This window comes from Scylla paramamosain, chromosome 37, assembly GCF_035594125.1.
Source record: "Scylla paramamosain isolate STU-SP2022 chromosome 37, ASM3559412v1, whole genome shotgun sequence".
Taxonomy (NCBI): Eukaryota; Metazoa; Arthropoda; class Malacostraca; order Decapoda; family Portunidae; genus Scylla; species Scylla paramamosain.
In genome coordinates, this window is record NC_087187.1 from 5,235,001 (window position 1) to 5,247,500 (window position 12,500).

At 39.6% G+C, this 12,500-nt stretch overlaps 2 protein-coding genes and 1 long non-coding RNA gene across 5 annotated transcripts in view; 1 reads left to right on the forward strand and 2 right to left on the reverse strand.

Moving 5' to 3' along the window:
- The window catches only part of LOC135091414 (nuclear envelope integral membrane protein-like), a 21,456-nt gene that overhangs the window by 8,886 nt on the left and 70 nt on the right, over positions 1–12,500 (reverse strand). For 2 of the 3 annotated variants that reach the window (XM_063989054.1, XM_063989052.1), the window contains exons 1-5: positions 11,616–12,500; positions 10,042–10,122; positions 9,367–9,488; positions 8,507–8,705; positions 754–920 (exon numbers count right to left, since the gene is read on the reverse strand). The exon at positions 11,616–12,500 is cut by the window's right edge and continues 70 nt beyond it. In XM_063989054.1, the coding sequence (XP_063845124.1) occupies positions 754–920; positions 8,507–8,705; positions 9,367–9,488; positions 10,042–10,122; positions 11,616–11,706 (660 nt within the window). In that variant the 5' untranslated portion in view covers positions 11,707–12,500. The remainder of the gene's footprint in view (positions 1–753; positions 921–8,506; positions 8,706–9,366; positions 9,489–10,041; positions 10,123–11,615) is intronic. The other variant, XM_063989055.1, reaches the window with a different exon arrangement.
- On the forward strand, positions 1,696–6,583 carry LOC135091416 (COMM domain-containing protein 2-like). The gene is made up of 4 exons (XM_063989057.1): positions 1,696–1,967; positions 2,678–2,866; positions 3,263–3,371; positions 3,933–6,583. The coding sequence occupies exons 1-4, from the start codon at positions 1,794–1,796 to the stop codon at positions 4,088–4,090; spliced, it is 630 nt and encodes a 209-aa protein (XP_063845127.1). The 5' UTR covers positions 1,696–1,793; the 3' UTR covers positions 4,091–6,583.
- LOC135091417 (uncharacterized) lies at positions 4,157–7,823 on the reverse strand. Its single transcript, XR_010262501.1, has 2 exons — positions 4,855–7,823; positions 4,157–4,764 (listed from the first exon to the last, which is right to left on the reverse strand). It is a non-coding gene; the product is annotated as an uncharacterized LOC135091417 (long non-coding RNA).

A 12,500-nucleotide genomic window follows, 5' to 3' on the forward strand; every position in this document is an offset into this window, starting at 1 on the left:
TTGAGTCATTAAGGAGCTTTAAAAGATTAGACATATTTATGGATGGGGATGATAAGAGGAAATAGGCAGTTGTGTTTCATACAGGGACTGTCATGTATAGGCCTGATGGCTTCTTGCAGCTTCCCTTGTCTTCTTATGTTCTTGTGTTCTTATGTATAACTATAGAATACTTTCAACACTTAGGCAATGAGAAAAGGTATATCATGCATAACTGAATTGGTGTTTTTTTTTCTCTAATTTTCTAGTCAGAAGGGGGTCTAACCAAGGGCAACAGAAAAGGGAGGGAAAAAAAGACCCACTGAAGGTGCAAGACCCTTAAAAACACAGTCCAAAAGTAAGTGCAAAATTACACTGTGAAGTGTCTTGAAAACATTACCTATACACTTAAAGAAAACATGCAATTTGGTACATGGGACACACTGAACCCAAATAGATAATCTCTATATCTTGTAAACACTGCCTAAAAACAAAATACGATAATTTGATATTGAAAGGAAGCAAAGGTGTGACACAGAGAGCCTGACTAAATCATCTCTGTATCTTGAAAATGATGTACTCGTACATAAGAAGAAAACAAAATGATGTCTCTGTTTTCCCCTAAATTTTCTTCTCTCTCTTACATCAGTTTTTGATCTTCTCTTCTTATTACATAATCAAACCATCTTATTTAAGGATTAGTGAGCCAGACTTAATCATCTCTAAATCCTCTCTCTGGCACTGGTACAGATTAAACCATCTGTCTACCACACTTACCTTGGGCACCATGCGAGCCACCACATATACCACAATAAGCAGGGAGCCCACCACACCCAGGGAGATGCCAGTGGTGTAGTGGAAGAAAGTGTTCTGTGCCAGGTGTGACGCAGCAAAGAACAGCACCACCGCCCCCGCCAGCACCACCACGCGCCAGAAGTCCACCCCTAAGGCACAAAGAACAGAAGTTAGTTATTAGATTTACCCTCATTGTGAACCATGCACTGTCACCTATACAGCATCTTGCTGAATAAAATTGACCCTAATTCTCTTCTTCTTTGATCACATTTCTACAGCATTAAGTTCAGGTTTACAAGATTTTTTATTTTATTTATCAATTTTTTTTTCTTGAGAGAGAGAGAGAGAGAGAGAGAGAGAGAGAGAGAGAGAGAGAGAGAGAGAGAGAGAGAGAGAGAGAGAGAGAGAGAGAGAGAGAGAGAGAGAGAGAGAGAGAGAGAGAGAGAGAGAGACCAATCCCAAAAGAAAGGTAAAAAAGATTCATCCAAATTGGAAGATAAATATCTTGAAACCTCACTTTTGAAGGTGGTTTCATTAGAATTTTGTTTCCTTATGAAACCTTTATTTTTTTTCCAAGATACTGAAAAAAAACGTCGTTCCTCTTTCTCCAACCAAAAAAAGTACAAAGAAATCCAATTAGTTCTAACCACATAAAGAGAGAGAGAGAGAGAGAGAGAGAGAGAGAGAGAGAGAGAGAGAGAGAGAGAGAGAGAGAGAGAGAGAGAGAGAGAGAGAGAGAGAGAGAGAGAGAGAGTCAAATTTCCCGCCATCATGCACTCATTATGAGCATCGCCAGAAGATAAAGAAACACCAGCTAACCTACCATTTTTCCTAATTATTTAACAGCTTTTTTTTTTTTTATCTATTACTTTCATCAGTAAAGGCTCTTTTGAGATAAGCCGCGTGAGGCTGTGAACGCCGCCTCGCCAGAAGGTAAACAAAGATCAGCTGACTGGCGGCGGTGGGCGGCGGAGAGGCGGAGCACAATACAGCATCACACCATCACATGGAACACCACAACCATGGCTCCTGTCACTCTCCCCGAGGACCTACAGGCCAATCTGTCTCTGCTGATGACGCAGGACACGCCCGTGGTGAAGGAGTTTTGTCGCTTGGCCACGCAGTACTTCCGGCAGGAGGTTAAGCCCAAGGTGTTTGGCTCCGCGGCCACGAAGCTCGGCGTCCAGCCCTCCCAGGTAATTACTGTTCACTCCTCGTCTGTTCTGGCTTGTCTTAGAATTTACTCTCTCACGTGCTTCATTATTAACCCTCTGTCAGTCAAGGCTTTCCTTCCAACTTCGCTCCTACGTGCCTATTGCCTCCTACTGGATAGCCCCGGCATAGGTCCCAGTTTATGTACATTGATAACTTTTCACTAATACTCTCTCTCTCTCTCTCTCTCTCTCTCTCTCTCTCAACATTACTATGCATAATATTCACAATTTATATGAATCACTAACATGGTGACTGGCACCTGCAGTGACAGTCTTGCCAAGCTTCTTCCACACCTTGCCTCAACTGTCATACAGACACAACATGCTGGATCTTCATTATGAATGACAGCATGAAAACTACCAATAAATCTTGTAAAATTAGAATTATATTGAAAAATAAATAAGGATAAAAATATAAATAAATATATCTAAGACAAGACATCTACATGCAGACAATTGAATTCACAAATCATCCTTCATATATTAGCTTATATATGTATGTAAATAAATATGGTGATACATGGATTTATAAAAAAAATATTACTGCTCCTTTCAAAGCATGTAAATCTTAAATGCACGATTTTACTATTTTTATTACTTTAAAGTTCACTGCAGCCTAAGAAGAGAAACTGTTTGAATCTTTCCAGTGGGTGAGATGGGCTAATGTGTGTGTGTTTGTGTGTGTGTTTCAGGTGGAGGATGCAGTCCAGGCACTAGTGTTCCTGCTGATCCGCTGTGCCCAGGTCAGCACTACCACCAGTGAGCTGCACAGCCTCTCCACCTCCTTAGGCTTCACTGAGGATGCTGCTCAGGTGCTCACTGATGCCTACACCAGCAGTGAGGCGGAGGTCAAGGAGTACCTCAAGACACAGGCAGTTAAGGTAACATCACCTTACTACACCTTACTACATATGGTAACCGATAAGAACATAAAGACATAAGAAAACAAGGGAAGCTGCAAGATGCCATCAGGCCCACATGTAGCAGTCCCTGTATGAAACATATCTACCTACTTCCACCTTTCATCCCCATCCATAAATTTATCTAATCTTCTTTTAAACCTCCCTAATGATGCAGCACTATCAACCTGAATACTGAGTCCATTCCATTCATCTACCTCTCTATTTCAGATTCCCTTGCTACACTTCTTCCTTTGAATATGATAACCAGTGTGTAGGATTAAGGTACCACCCACTTCACTACACTTCTCCCTTGAATATGGGAACTAACATACACCTCTTGGCACTTGGTCTAATCCACTACTGTTTCCTTCACAGACACCACAGTACAAGAACCTGGAGTGGAGATTTGACATCCTGGTGGGGTCGCGCTCCCTCCGCCATATAGCCGAGCCACTCCTCACACTGCAGCTGTCCCTAGATGCAGGTACGGTATTCTAATCTAACCTAAGCTAGCATATCCTAAACTTTTTATTCATGGACTATTTTGATTATTTTGATCGTTTTGTGAATGTTGAGGAGTTATGCAGTTTCTAGTACTTATACTTTCTGATACTGATACTTAAAGAGTTCAATGGCCTTTTTGGTAGCTAAGTTAGTAATCTAGTTTCTGCTTTTTTTATAAAGTTTAATGGCATTTTTTGATAGTTAAAAGTAAGTTGATTATGTAATTTCTGGTATTTGTAAAGTTCACTGGCCTTTTCTTATAGAGAAATTACAGTTAATAATGAATTGTAGAATGACAAGCCATAAATATAAACTTCAACCTAATTCCTTCCATAACAAACTATAAATATAAACCCTTCAACATAATTTTTAGTCACACTCTTTACTTAACAAAACCAAGTGAATTAACAAAACCACATCACCACACTCTGTAAGCAAACCAGAAGAGGCTAACAATATAAACCCTTCAACTTAACTTTTCCCAGTTATTCTCTTTTACATAACAAAACCACATGAATTATCAAAACCACATCACCACCAGGTTCCAATAGCAAGCTGGGAAGAGAAGAGGAGGCGTGTGAGAAGCTCCTCTTGCAAACTGACCCTAACAACCTCCTGCACATCACTTCAGTGCTGGAGGATGCCCTGCACGAGGCGAGGACGCACCACTCCCGCCGTGTCCAGAGATACCTCAAGTAACACCTCAAGATACGACAACTCCTCTCTCTCTTTCTCCTGGTGTACAGCAAATGACGAGTACCTAGGTGTGTGTGTGTGTGTGTGTGTTTGTTTTGTTTCTTCTTTTTGCTCTTCAACATCGATAAAAATCTTTCTCTCTTAATTTCCTTGTACAGCCAATAACAATCTCTCACCCTATGTGTAAAAATAAATGACATTGTATAGAATGTAAAACCTGTATATTTCCAATCTGGAGGCTCCTGAATTTTAATGGCAATAAATTTCAACTCAATGCATCTTGGAGCTAAATTTTCAACATTCAATATCATCCCATTGGGCCATATTTATTTATTTATTTATTTATTTATTTACTTCCATTTTTGTTGTCCAAGGCCCCTCTTACATAAAAGATCCACACACCCAGGCCTTGACCCTTCCCTTCACAAATGGCTGCACCCTAATATGAGAAGCATGTCATGGGAATGATTCCTAAGAGGGTCACCTTATAACTGCTATGATAATGTATCCTACAGATAATTACTACTAGCACAGTACACAAAGATTATCAGGTAATATCCACATAGGCTGGAGTACTGCCATATCTGTAAACTGTGTGGTACTGCTTCTAACCTAACCTCTCCTAACAGAAGCTACATTCCACTCTGAGCTAGCCACTTCATCTCTTCTAATGTAACCTATCCTAACCACTTCAATAAGCTACATTCCACCCTGAGCTAGCCACTTCATCAGTCCTTCTAACCTAACTTAACCTAACCTAACATAACCTATCCTAACCATTTCAATAAGCTGCATTCCACCCTGAGCAAGCCACTTCATCAGTCCCTCTAACCTAACCTGACCTAACCATTCCAATAAGCTACATATACTACATTCCACCTCAACCAAGCCACTTCCTCTGTCCTTCACCAACCTGAGCCTCATTCCTGAAGCTTCCCTCTTGTAATGACTGCAATAAATGTTCAGGTGAAGCTGGTGAGATGTGCCAAATGTGTGTGTGTGTGTTAGTGTGAGCAGGAACGATGTGAAGGAGGAATCATGTGGTTTGTTCTGGGCAACTGTAATGGTCCCATCTGCCTTAGCCTTGTGTGTGGGTTGTGAGTGGCAAGACATCTTGAATTATATAGCTATTACTTGCTAGATACTGTGGTTCTGTGGTATTGCTTTGGTTAGTAGGTGAAAGCCTTAAGTCAATAACCTACATACAAATTAGGGCTTTTGATAGAGATATGAAGTCTGTTTGTCACTTGTCTGAAATTCTACAGCCATTACTTCCATTAATCCAGAAAAAAAAAACGTAATTTTCACACACACCATAACCTTGTACTACACTGCCCTGTTCATGTTTGTCAAGTGTATGGGTTTGTATTTTCCTATCCAGGTTCTTCTACACATTACAATCTACAAAAAAGAAAAGAAAAAAAGTAATTTCCGTGCATATTGCCTTGATTAGAAGATGAAGGCCTCAAGTCAACATCCGATATACAAATAAGGGCTTTTGGTAAGGATATAAAGTCCATTTGTCACTCATTTGAAAGAGTTACTGACCAAGCCAAACTTTTCATACATTTTGATCCTCCTGTGACCAGCTGAGTAAGGCTTTTGGTATGAATATGGTCTGCTTGCCACTCATTTGAAATAGTTACCAACCAAGCTAAACTTTTCATACATTTTAATCCTCCTGCAATCAGTGCGAGTGAGGGTTTTTAGAAGGGATATGATGCCAAATTGTCACATAAAATACCAAACCAAACTTTTCATATGCTTTAATCCTCCTGCGACTGGTGTGAGTGAAAACCTTACAGCTCAGAGGTCTTAGTGACATGTGGGTGTGGGTGCATTGTGTGTGTGTGAGAGTGTGTGAGAAGTGAATGAAGTGATTACAGCAAGGGATGGGTTTTGTAAAGAATCCCAAGTACATAACCAGACATTTACACTATTCTTTTCTCTGTGTAAGTGGAATGTATGTGCAAATGAGTGAATTAAATGATTTACTACAATTAATTTTATACTGAACAGCAAGCACATAACTACTGGCATCTACATTGATCCTTTCTATATATGTGTAATGTATGTGCTATTGTGAGGAGTGAATTAAATGATTACTGCTGTGAATTTTGAAAGGAACGTGTTGGACATAACCAGTTTAGTCTACAATGCTGTGTTTTTTTCAGTATAGATATTAGTGTGATATTTTTTGGGGCAAGAGAATGTAGAAAATAAATAAAGTAAAAAAACTCATCAATTTATGCATAAGTGATTATTATGAATTTCGTAATGAATGACAACCACATTATAACTCAAGGCTACTTTACTTTTTTTTTTTCCGTGCAATTTATACGTGTTTCCTCCAAGACCTGACACCAGTTCTCTTGAGATGCTCCCTCAGTACGTGTCTGTCTCCCAACACACATAATGACCACAATGGCAATCATGTAATGTGATTTTTATATATGGGGAGAAAAGACTGATGAGAATAAATGCTTCTATCTTGTATCCTTTTCCTTATTGTCCCACTGAAGAAAGACAAGGGCTAAATTGGGTATCCTTCCTAGTACTAACTCATGATCTCTTTGGGGGAAAGACAGGTAAGAAGAAATGGTTCCATCTTGTATACTTTTCCATGTCAACTCACTGAAGAAATAAGTTTTTCAGTACAAGAGAGAGATGGAAATTATATTGGTTGTCAGTCTCATTTTTTTTTTTTTTTTCTATTTCTTTTAGGGAACGATACAGTGAGAGAGCCTTATGGGGAAGACTAATAAGAATATGCTGTTCTTTCACGTATCCCTTCCCTGAGTGATACGCTGAAGAGATACGTTTTCTATAGAGGAAAGATGGAAGCTAAACTGGGTATCTCTCTTAGTTCTCTTTATCTTTAGGGAATGGTATTGTGGGCTTCTGGGGTAAAGATAAGAATAAATTGTTCTATCTTGCATCCTTTTTCCTCAATGGCCCACTAAAGAAATACTAGTTTTTCTATGAAGGAAAGAGGGAAAATTAATGTGCTACCAATCCTAGTTCTTTTCTTTTTTGGAGAATAGCATAATGGGTGAGTTTTTTTTCTTTATTTTTTTTACTTTATCTTTTTATTTTTTTTTTGCCTAAGTCTCCCTTACACAGAAAGAGATGAAGTGATTTTGTTTTATATTGTTCTTCATGATCCCATTAAAAAAAAATAGATAAATAAAATAAATAAATAAATGCTAAGAAAAGCCACATGAAATTATATATAAACAGGTTAAAGAAGAACAAGGAAGAGAAATAGAAAAGAAGTAGAAAGAAGAAAGCAAACAAGAGCATTTCAAAGGAAGGAGAGAAGAGGAAAACAAAGGCCAACTGAAATGAAACATGACAAAGAAGAACAAGGGAAAAGGAGAAAAGGAAAAAAAAAAGTAGAAAATATAAACAAGAGCATTTAGAAGGAAGGAAAGATGAGGTCAACAATAAATACAATGTAGAAGAAAAACAGGAAAATGACAAGAAATAAAAGAAAAAAAGAATAAAAGGGAAAATAAGTGTGCTACCTCTCATAATAAATGAAGAAAATGAAAATGGCAACAAACAGAAGACAGAGAAAAATACAAAAAGGAGAAAACAGTACAGAGGAAAAAAAAAAAAGGAAATAAATGAGAAACCAGAAAAAACAAAGGAAGAGCAAGGAGAATGAAAGAGAACATTACATAATAAGCCACAGGAAGGGCCAAGACACAATACAAACCAACACAAAGGTCAAGATTTCCAAACTCTAAAGGTCAGAGAGAGAGAGAGAGAGAGAGAGAGAGAGAGAGAGAGAGAGAGAGAGAGAGAGAGAGAGAGAGAGAGAGAGAGAGAGAGAGAGAGAGAGAGAGAGAGAGAGAGAGAGAGAGAGAGAGAGAGAGAGAGAGAGAGAGATTTTGTACAAGAGCAAAAAAAAAGAAAGAAAGAAAGAAAGAAAGAAAAATCTGTGTGTGTGTGTGTGTGTGTGTGTGTGTGTGTGTGTGTGTGTGTGTGTGTGTGTGTGTGTGTGTGTGTGTGTGTGTGTGTGTAATATAATAAAGAAAGAAAAAAAGCAAGTGAATGAAAAAAAAAAAAAAACAAAGAGAGAGGTCAGATATTCAACACCACCTCCTCTGGTGCTCTATCTGTCACACTCACAGGCAGAGTTAAGAGTACTGAGGGCTCTGGAATATCAGCACCCACAGCGTTTATCATTTAATACACTAAATTCCTGGCAAGAGCTGGATTTTGTAAAGCTACCAACCAAAAAACAAGATGATTTGTTATTGTACCTCTCTCTCTCTCTCTCTCTCTCTCTCTCTCTCTCTCTCTCTCTCTCTCTCTCTCTCTCTCCCTCTCCCTCTCCCTCTCCCTCTCCCTCTCCCTCTCCCTCTCCCTCTCCCTCTCCCTCCAGGGCCTCTAGTTTGTCCAAGTACTTACATCGCGTCCTGAGAGCCACTTTGTACCCACTGGGCGTCTCTATCCCCACGCAGGACTCCTTGTACAGCTCCAGGCGGAACACTCGCTGGCGCCATGGGTAGAAGGTGAACCAGGAGGCCTCACTGTGCTGCTGCCTCACCTCCGTGGCGTTCCTGCCCTCGTAGTGGCGGAAATTGTCCCCTATGATGTCCAAGCGAAGCTGGAATGTTGAGTGAGCTGTACTGTAATGTTCCTCAGAGTTTTTTGTATGTCCGCTTTACATACTTGACAGTTACAGAGACACATGCACAGACAGATACAGAGACAAGACAGATACAGGGACAAACTCACACAGGCAGACACAGACACACACACACACACACACACACACACACACACACACACACACACACACACACACACACACACACACACACACACACACAGAGACAAAAACACACACAGACAGACACAGAGACAAGACAGATATAGAAACAGCACACACACACACACACACACACACAGATAGATACAGATAGATAGATTGATGTTTAATGACCAAAGGTTTTGCAGAATAAAAGAAATACTAGTTTTGAAATTGAATACACAAGTGCTATCTGTCTGAATCTTGTGTATACTATTTTGGTCCAATCAAAACAAATCTTCAATAAAATCTCAAGTAAAAGAAGAAAAGAAAAAGAAAAGATACTGATTAAAAATAAAAAAAAGATTAGAATATGCTAAAAATATCAAAATTATGGACACACACACACACACACACACACACACACACACACACACACACAGACAGACAGACAGACAGACAGACAGACAGACAGACAGACAGACAGACAGACAGACAGACAGCCACATACACACACCTCTATGGTTTTGAAGAATGTGGTGAGCATCTTCCGTTCACCCCGATAGCAGAACACACTGAGGGGGTTCTTGGGGTCCGCCACGATGATCAGCTCCCTCCCGGCCTGCATGCGGTAGTAATCTGTAATGGATGGAGGTGCCTGAGTACCTTCAAACTCCCTTGCATTGTGGAGGCTACGGGACTGATGAAAGGATGCTGCTGTAAAGGGGACTGATGAAAAGATGCTACTCTGAAGGGAAAAACTGAATTGACTTAAATTAAGGTACAGTGTTGCCACTTATGTACTGCCCCAAACTAAGGTGTTGCCACTCCCATACTGCATAAACTAGGGTGTTGCCACCTGTATCACCTCAAACTAGGGTTTTCCTTTTCTTTTTTCTTTCCTTTTAAGGTGATCTAGCCAAGAAAAACAAAAAGGGAAAAAAAGAAGTAGTAATCCACTGAAGGTGTCAGCCCCAAAAATCACAACATACTCACAATGAAATACTGAGCTCTTATTTTTTGGAGACCTTCAGTGGGCTTTTTTTTATATATATATACATTTTGTTACCCTTGGCCAATGCCGCTCTTATATACAATAAAAATAAATAAATAAATAAAATCATCTGGAAGCTTAAATACATTCAAACAGGGGCTGGGATATTATGTTCATCATTCTAAAGGGCAGCAGTACCTTTGGCCTCAGTCTGCTGTGGGGATGGGGGAGCCTCACGTGGGTGCTGGCCGGGCCTCCTATCACGCCCCCTCCCTGGATCTGTGGACACCAAACCACATTTGATCAAATAACACAAACTCTGCTAGACTTTGAGGGTTCTATCTGTTTTTTTTTTTTATTATTATTATTATTATTATTATTATTATTAATAGTACTTTTTCACATTCTTTATGAAGAGAAGTTCGGTCAGTTTTTTTTATCTGTAGCTTTTTCACACTATTTTTTTTTTTTTTTATGTATAGGAGAAGCATACCACAAGATCTATTTTTTTATTTCTATTTTTTTTTCACATTAGTCTTTTATATGGAGGAAGAGCAGTCCACAAGTTATTTTTTTGTTAACAGTAATCTTTCACTTTTTTTTTATGGAGAGAAAATTTTTATAACAATAGTTTTTTCACATTAGTTTTCTTATATAGCGAGAAAGCAGACCACAAATTCCTTTTTTTCAACACTAATTTTTTCTCATCATTCTATTTATCTATTATTTGTATTTACTTATTTATTTATTTTTTTTTGGAGTTATGTCCTGTTTCCTGAAGTACCAGGGCCAGGACGGTGGCTCCTCACCAACAACTTTGATTTGGCATTTGCAGCTGTCACCCGAGTGGACGCCCTTCCTGCCCTCAGACTGCGGCCAGGATTCCAACCCGTGTGCCTGAGGACCCCTTGGCCTCCACAGTGTGTGCAGTTACTCTATACCATGTCAGCCACAGTTTTTTTGTGTTATCAAATATATTTTTTATGTAGAGAAGAAGTACACAAGGAATTCAGTGTTTTATTTGTTTTTTAAGTTTTATTTATTTATTTTTTTTTTTCACAAGGAAGGCAGACCAGAAGCAAACAAACACACACACACACACACACACACACACACACACACACACACACACACACACACACGCACACACACACACACACACACACACACACACACACACACACACAAACCCGGTCTTCCTCCACTAGACAGGACAATTCATCAGAGTCTCACCACACATCCTCACTGCTGCCACCACCATCAGGGCACCAGAGGCAGGGCACCACACCACCACAGCCTGCACAACCCCATCAAATCCCCAGCAAGAACAAGAAATTTACAGGAAAACACTCCATGAATTTAAACACACCCAATGTAAACAAACACATCCAACACACTCCTTTGTACTTCTTAATTAACACACCTGGTCAGAAAATTTACCTGGGCAGAAAAGTAACGTACAAAAATTACGCAAACTGACAATGAACTAATAAAATATATATAAATCTTGATAAAAAAAAAAAAGGCTATGTAAACAAACATTATTTTCCATTACACACCTGTCTTAATTAGCACACCTGCCTCCCACCCAGAGAAAAAAAAAGAAAATCACCTGAACATAAAAAAGAACAGACTAGCAAAACATGAGAGAAAATACAAAAAACAAGACATATCTACAAATAAAGAAAAATGTAAACAAACCTATCCCACACCTCGTCTTGCACACTGAGTCTTAATTAACACACCTGACCAAAGTTCACCTGGCCACTCACCTATGCCGGGAATATCCTCCAAAGCTTGAGTCAGGGAAGTAGAGAGGAAGATAATGGTAAGAGAGAGGTACAGGAGGCGGCGTGAATCCATCGTGGTCGCGGGACGCTCACCCTGTCTCTCTCTCTCTCTCTCTCTCTCTCTCTCCCTCTCTCTCTGAAACTCACAACCTTGTACTAATATATAATAAGCTTTTATTTTTTCCACGTCGTTTTTATGATATACAAGATGTTTAATGCACAACTGGCCAATATAGGTTAGGAATTCTGTGTAATACAACCTGAAGTTAATATCGTGATCCCGTTAAAAAAAATGAATGTGAGAAACGTTTTTTTTTTTTGTTTTTTTTCAAAATGTAGGTGTCATTTTTTTTTTTGTCATGTTTTTTTTTTCTAAACAATCACTGCCATGACTATTAATGTAACAACAACAATATTTACTACCACATAACTTTTATATTGCTTTTATAAATGTACTACTACTACTACTACTTCCGCCGTCTGTTCCCACCAGCCGCAAGGCATGCCATTGCACGGCATCCAAAGACACGCAGGGAGGCCTGGTTGCTGATGTTGCCTACCAACAGCTCTCCTTGCATGAAACCTTGACTCTCGCGACATCCTCACGCTGTACAAGACTCAGACACGGCCTTGCATGGAGCACAGTGCCTTGTCCTGGATGTCGAGTGCCGTCACACACTTGCAGAGATTGAATGCTTTGCAGCGGCGTGCCCTGTGGCTGGTGTGGACCAAGAGCTCCATACTTCCTTGGTGTGGACCATGGAGGTGTAATGGATTCCTTGGTGTGGACAGACGAGCAGTTCTCTCGCTCTCTCTCTCTCTCTCTTGAAAGTTTTTTTTTCCTTTGTTTTAATGTTGTTTGGTATG

Excerpts from the sequence above, each read along its gene's own strand:
- LOC135091416 (XM_063989057.1), top strand. The coding sequence starts at position 1,794 with ATGGCTCCTGTCACTCTCCCCGAGGACCTACAGGCCAATCTGTCTCTG. Across the intron at positions 2,867-3,262 it reads TCAAGACACAGGCAGTTAAG|ACACCACAGTACAAGAACCT; the intron begins GTAACATCACCT and ends TTTCCTTCACAG. Across the intron at positions 3,372-3,932 it reads GCAGCTGTCCCTAGATGCAG|GTTCCAATAGCAAGCTGGGA; the intron begins GTACGGTATTCT and ends CATCACCACCAG.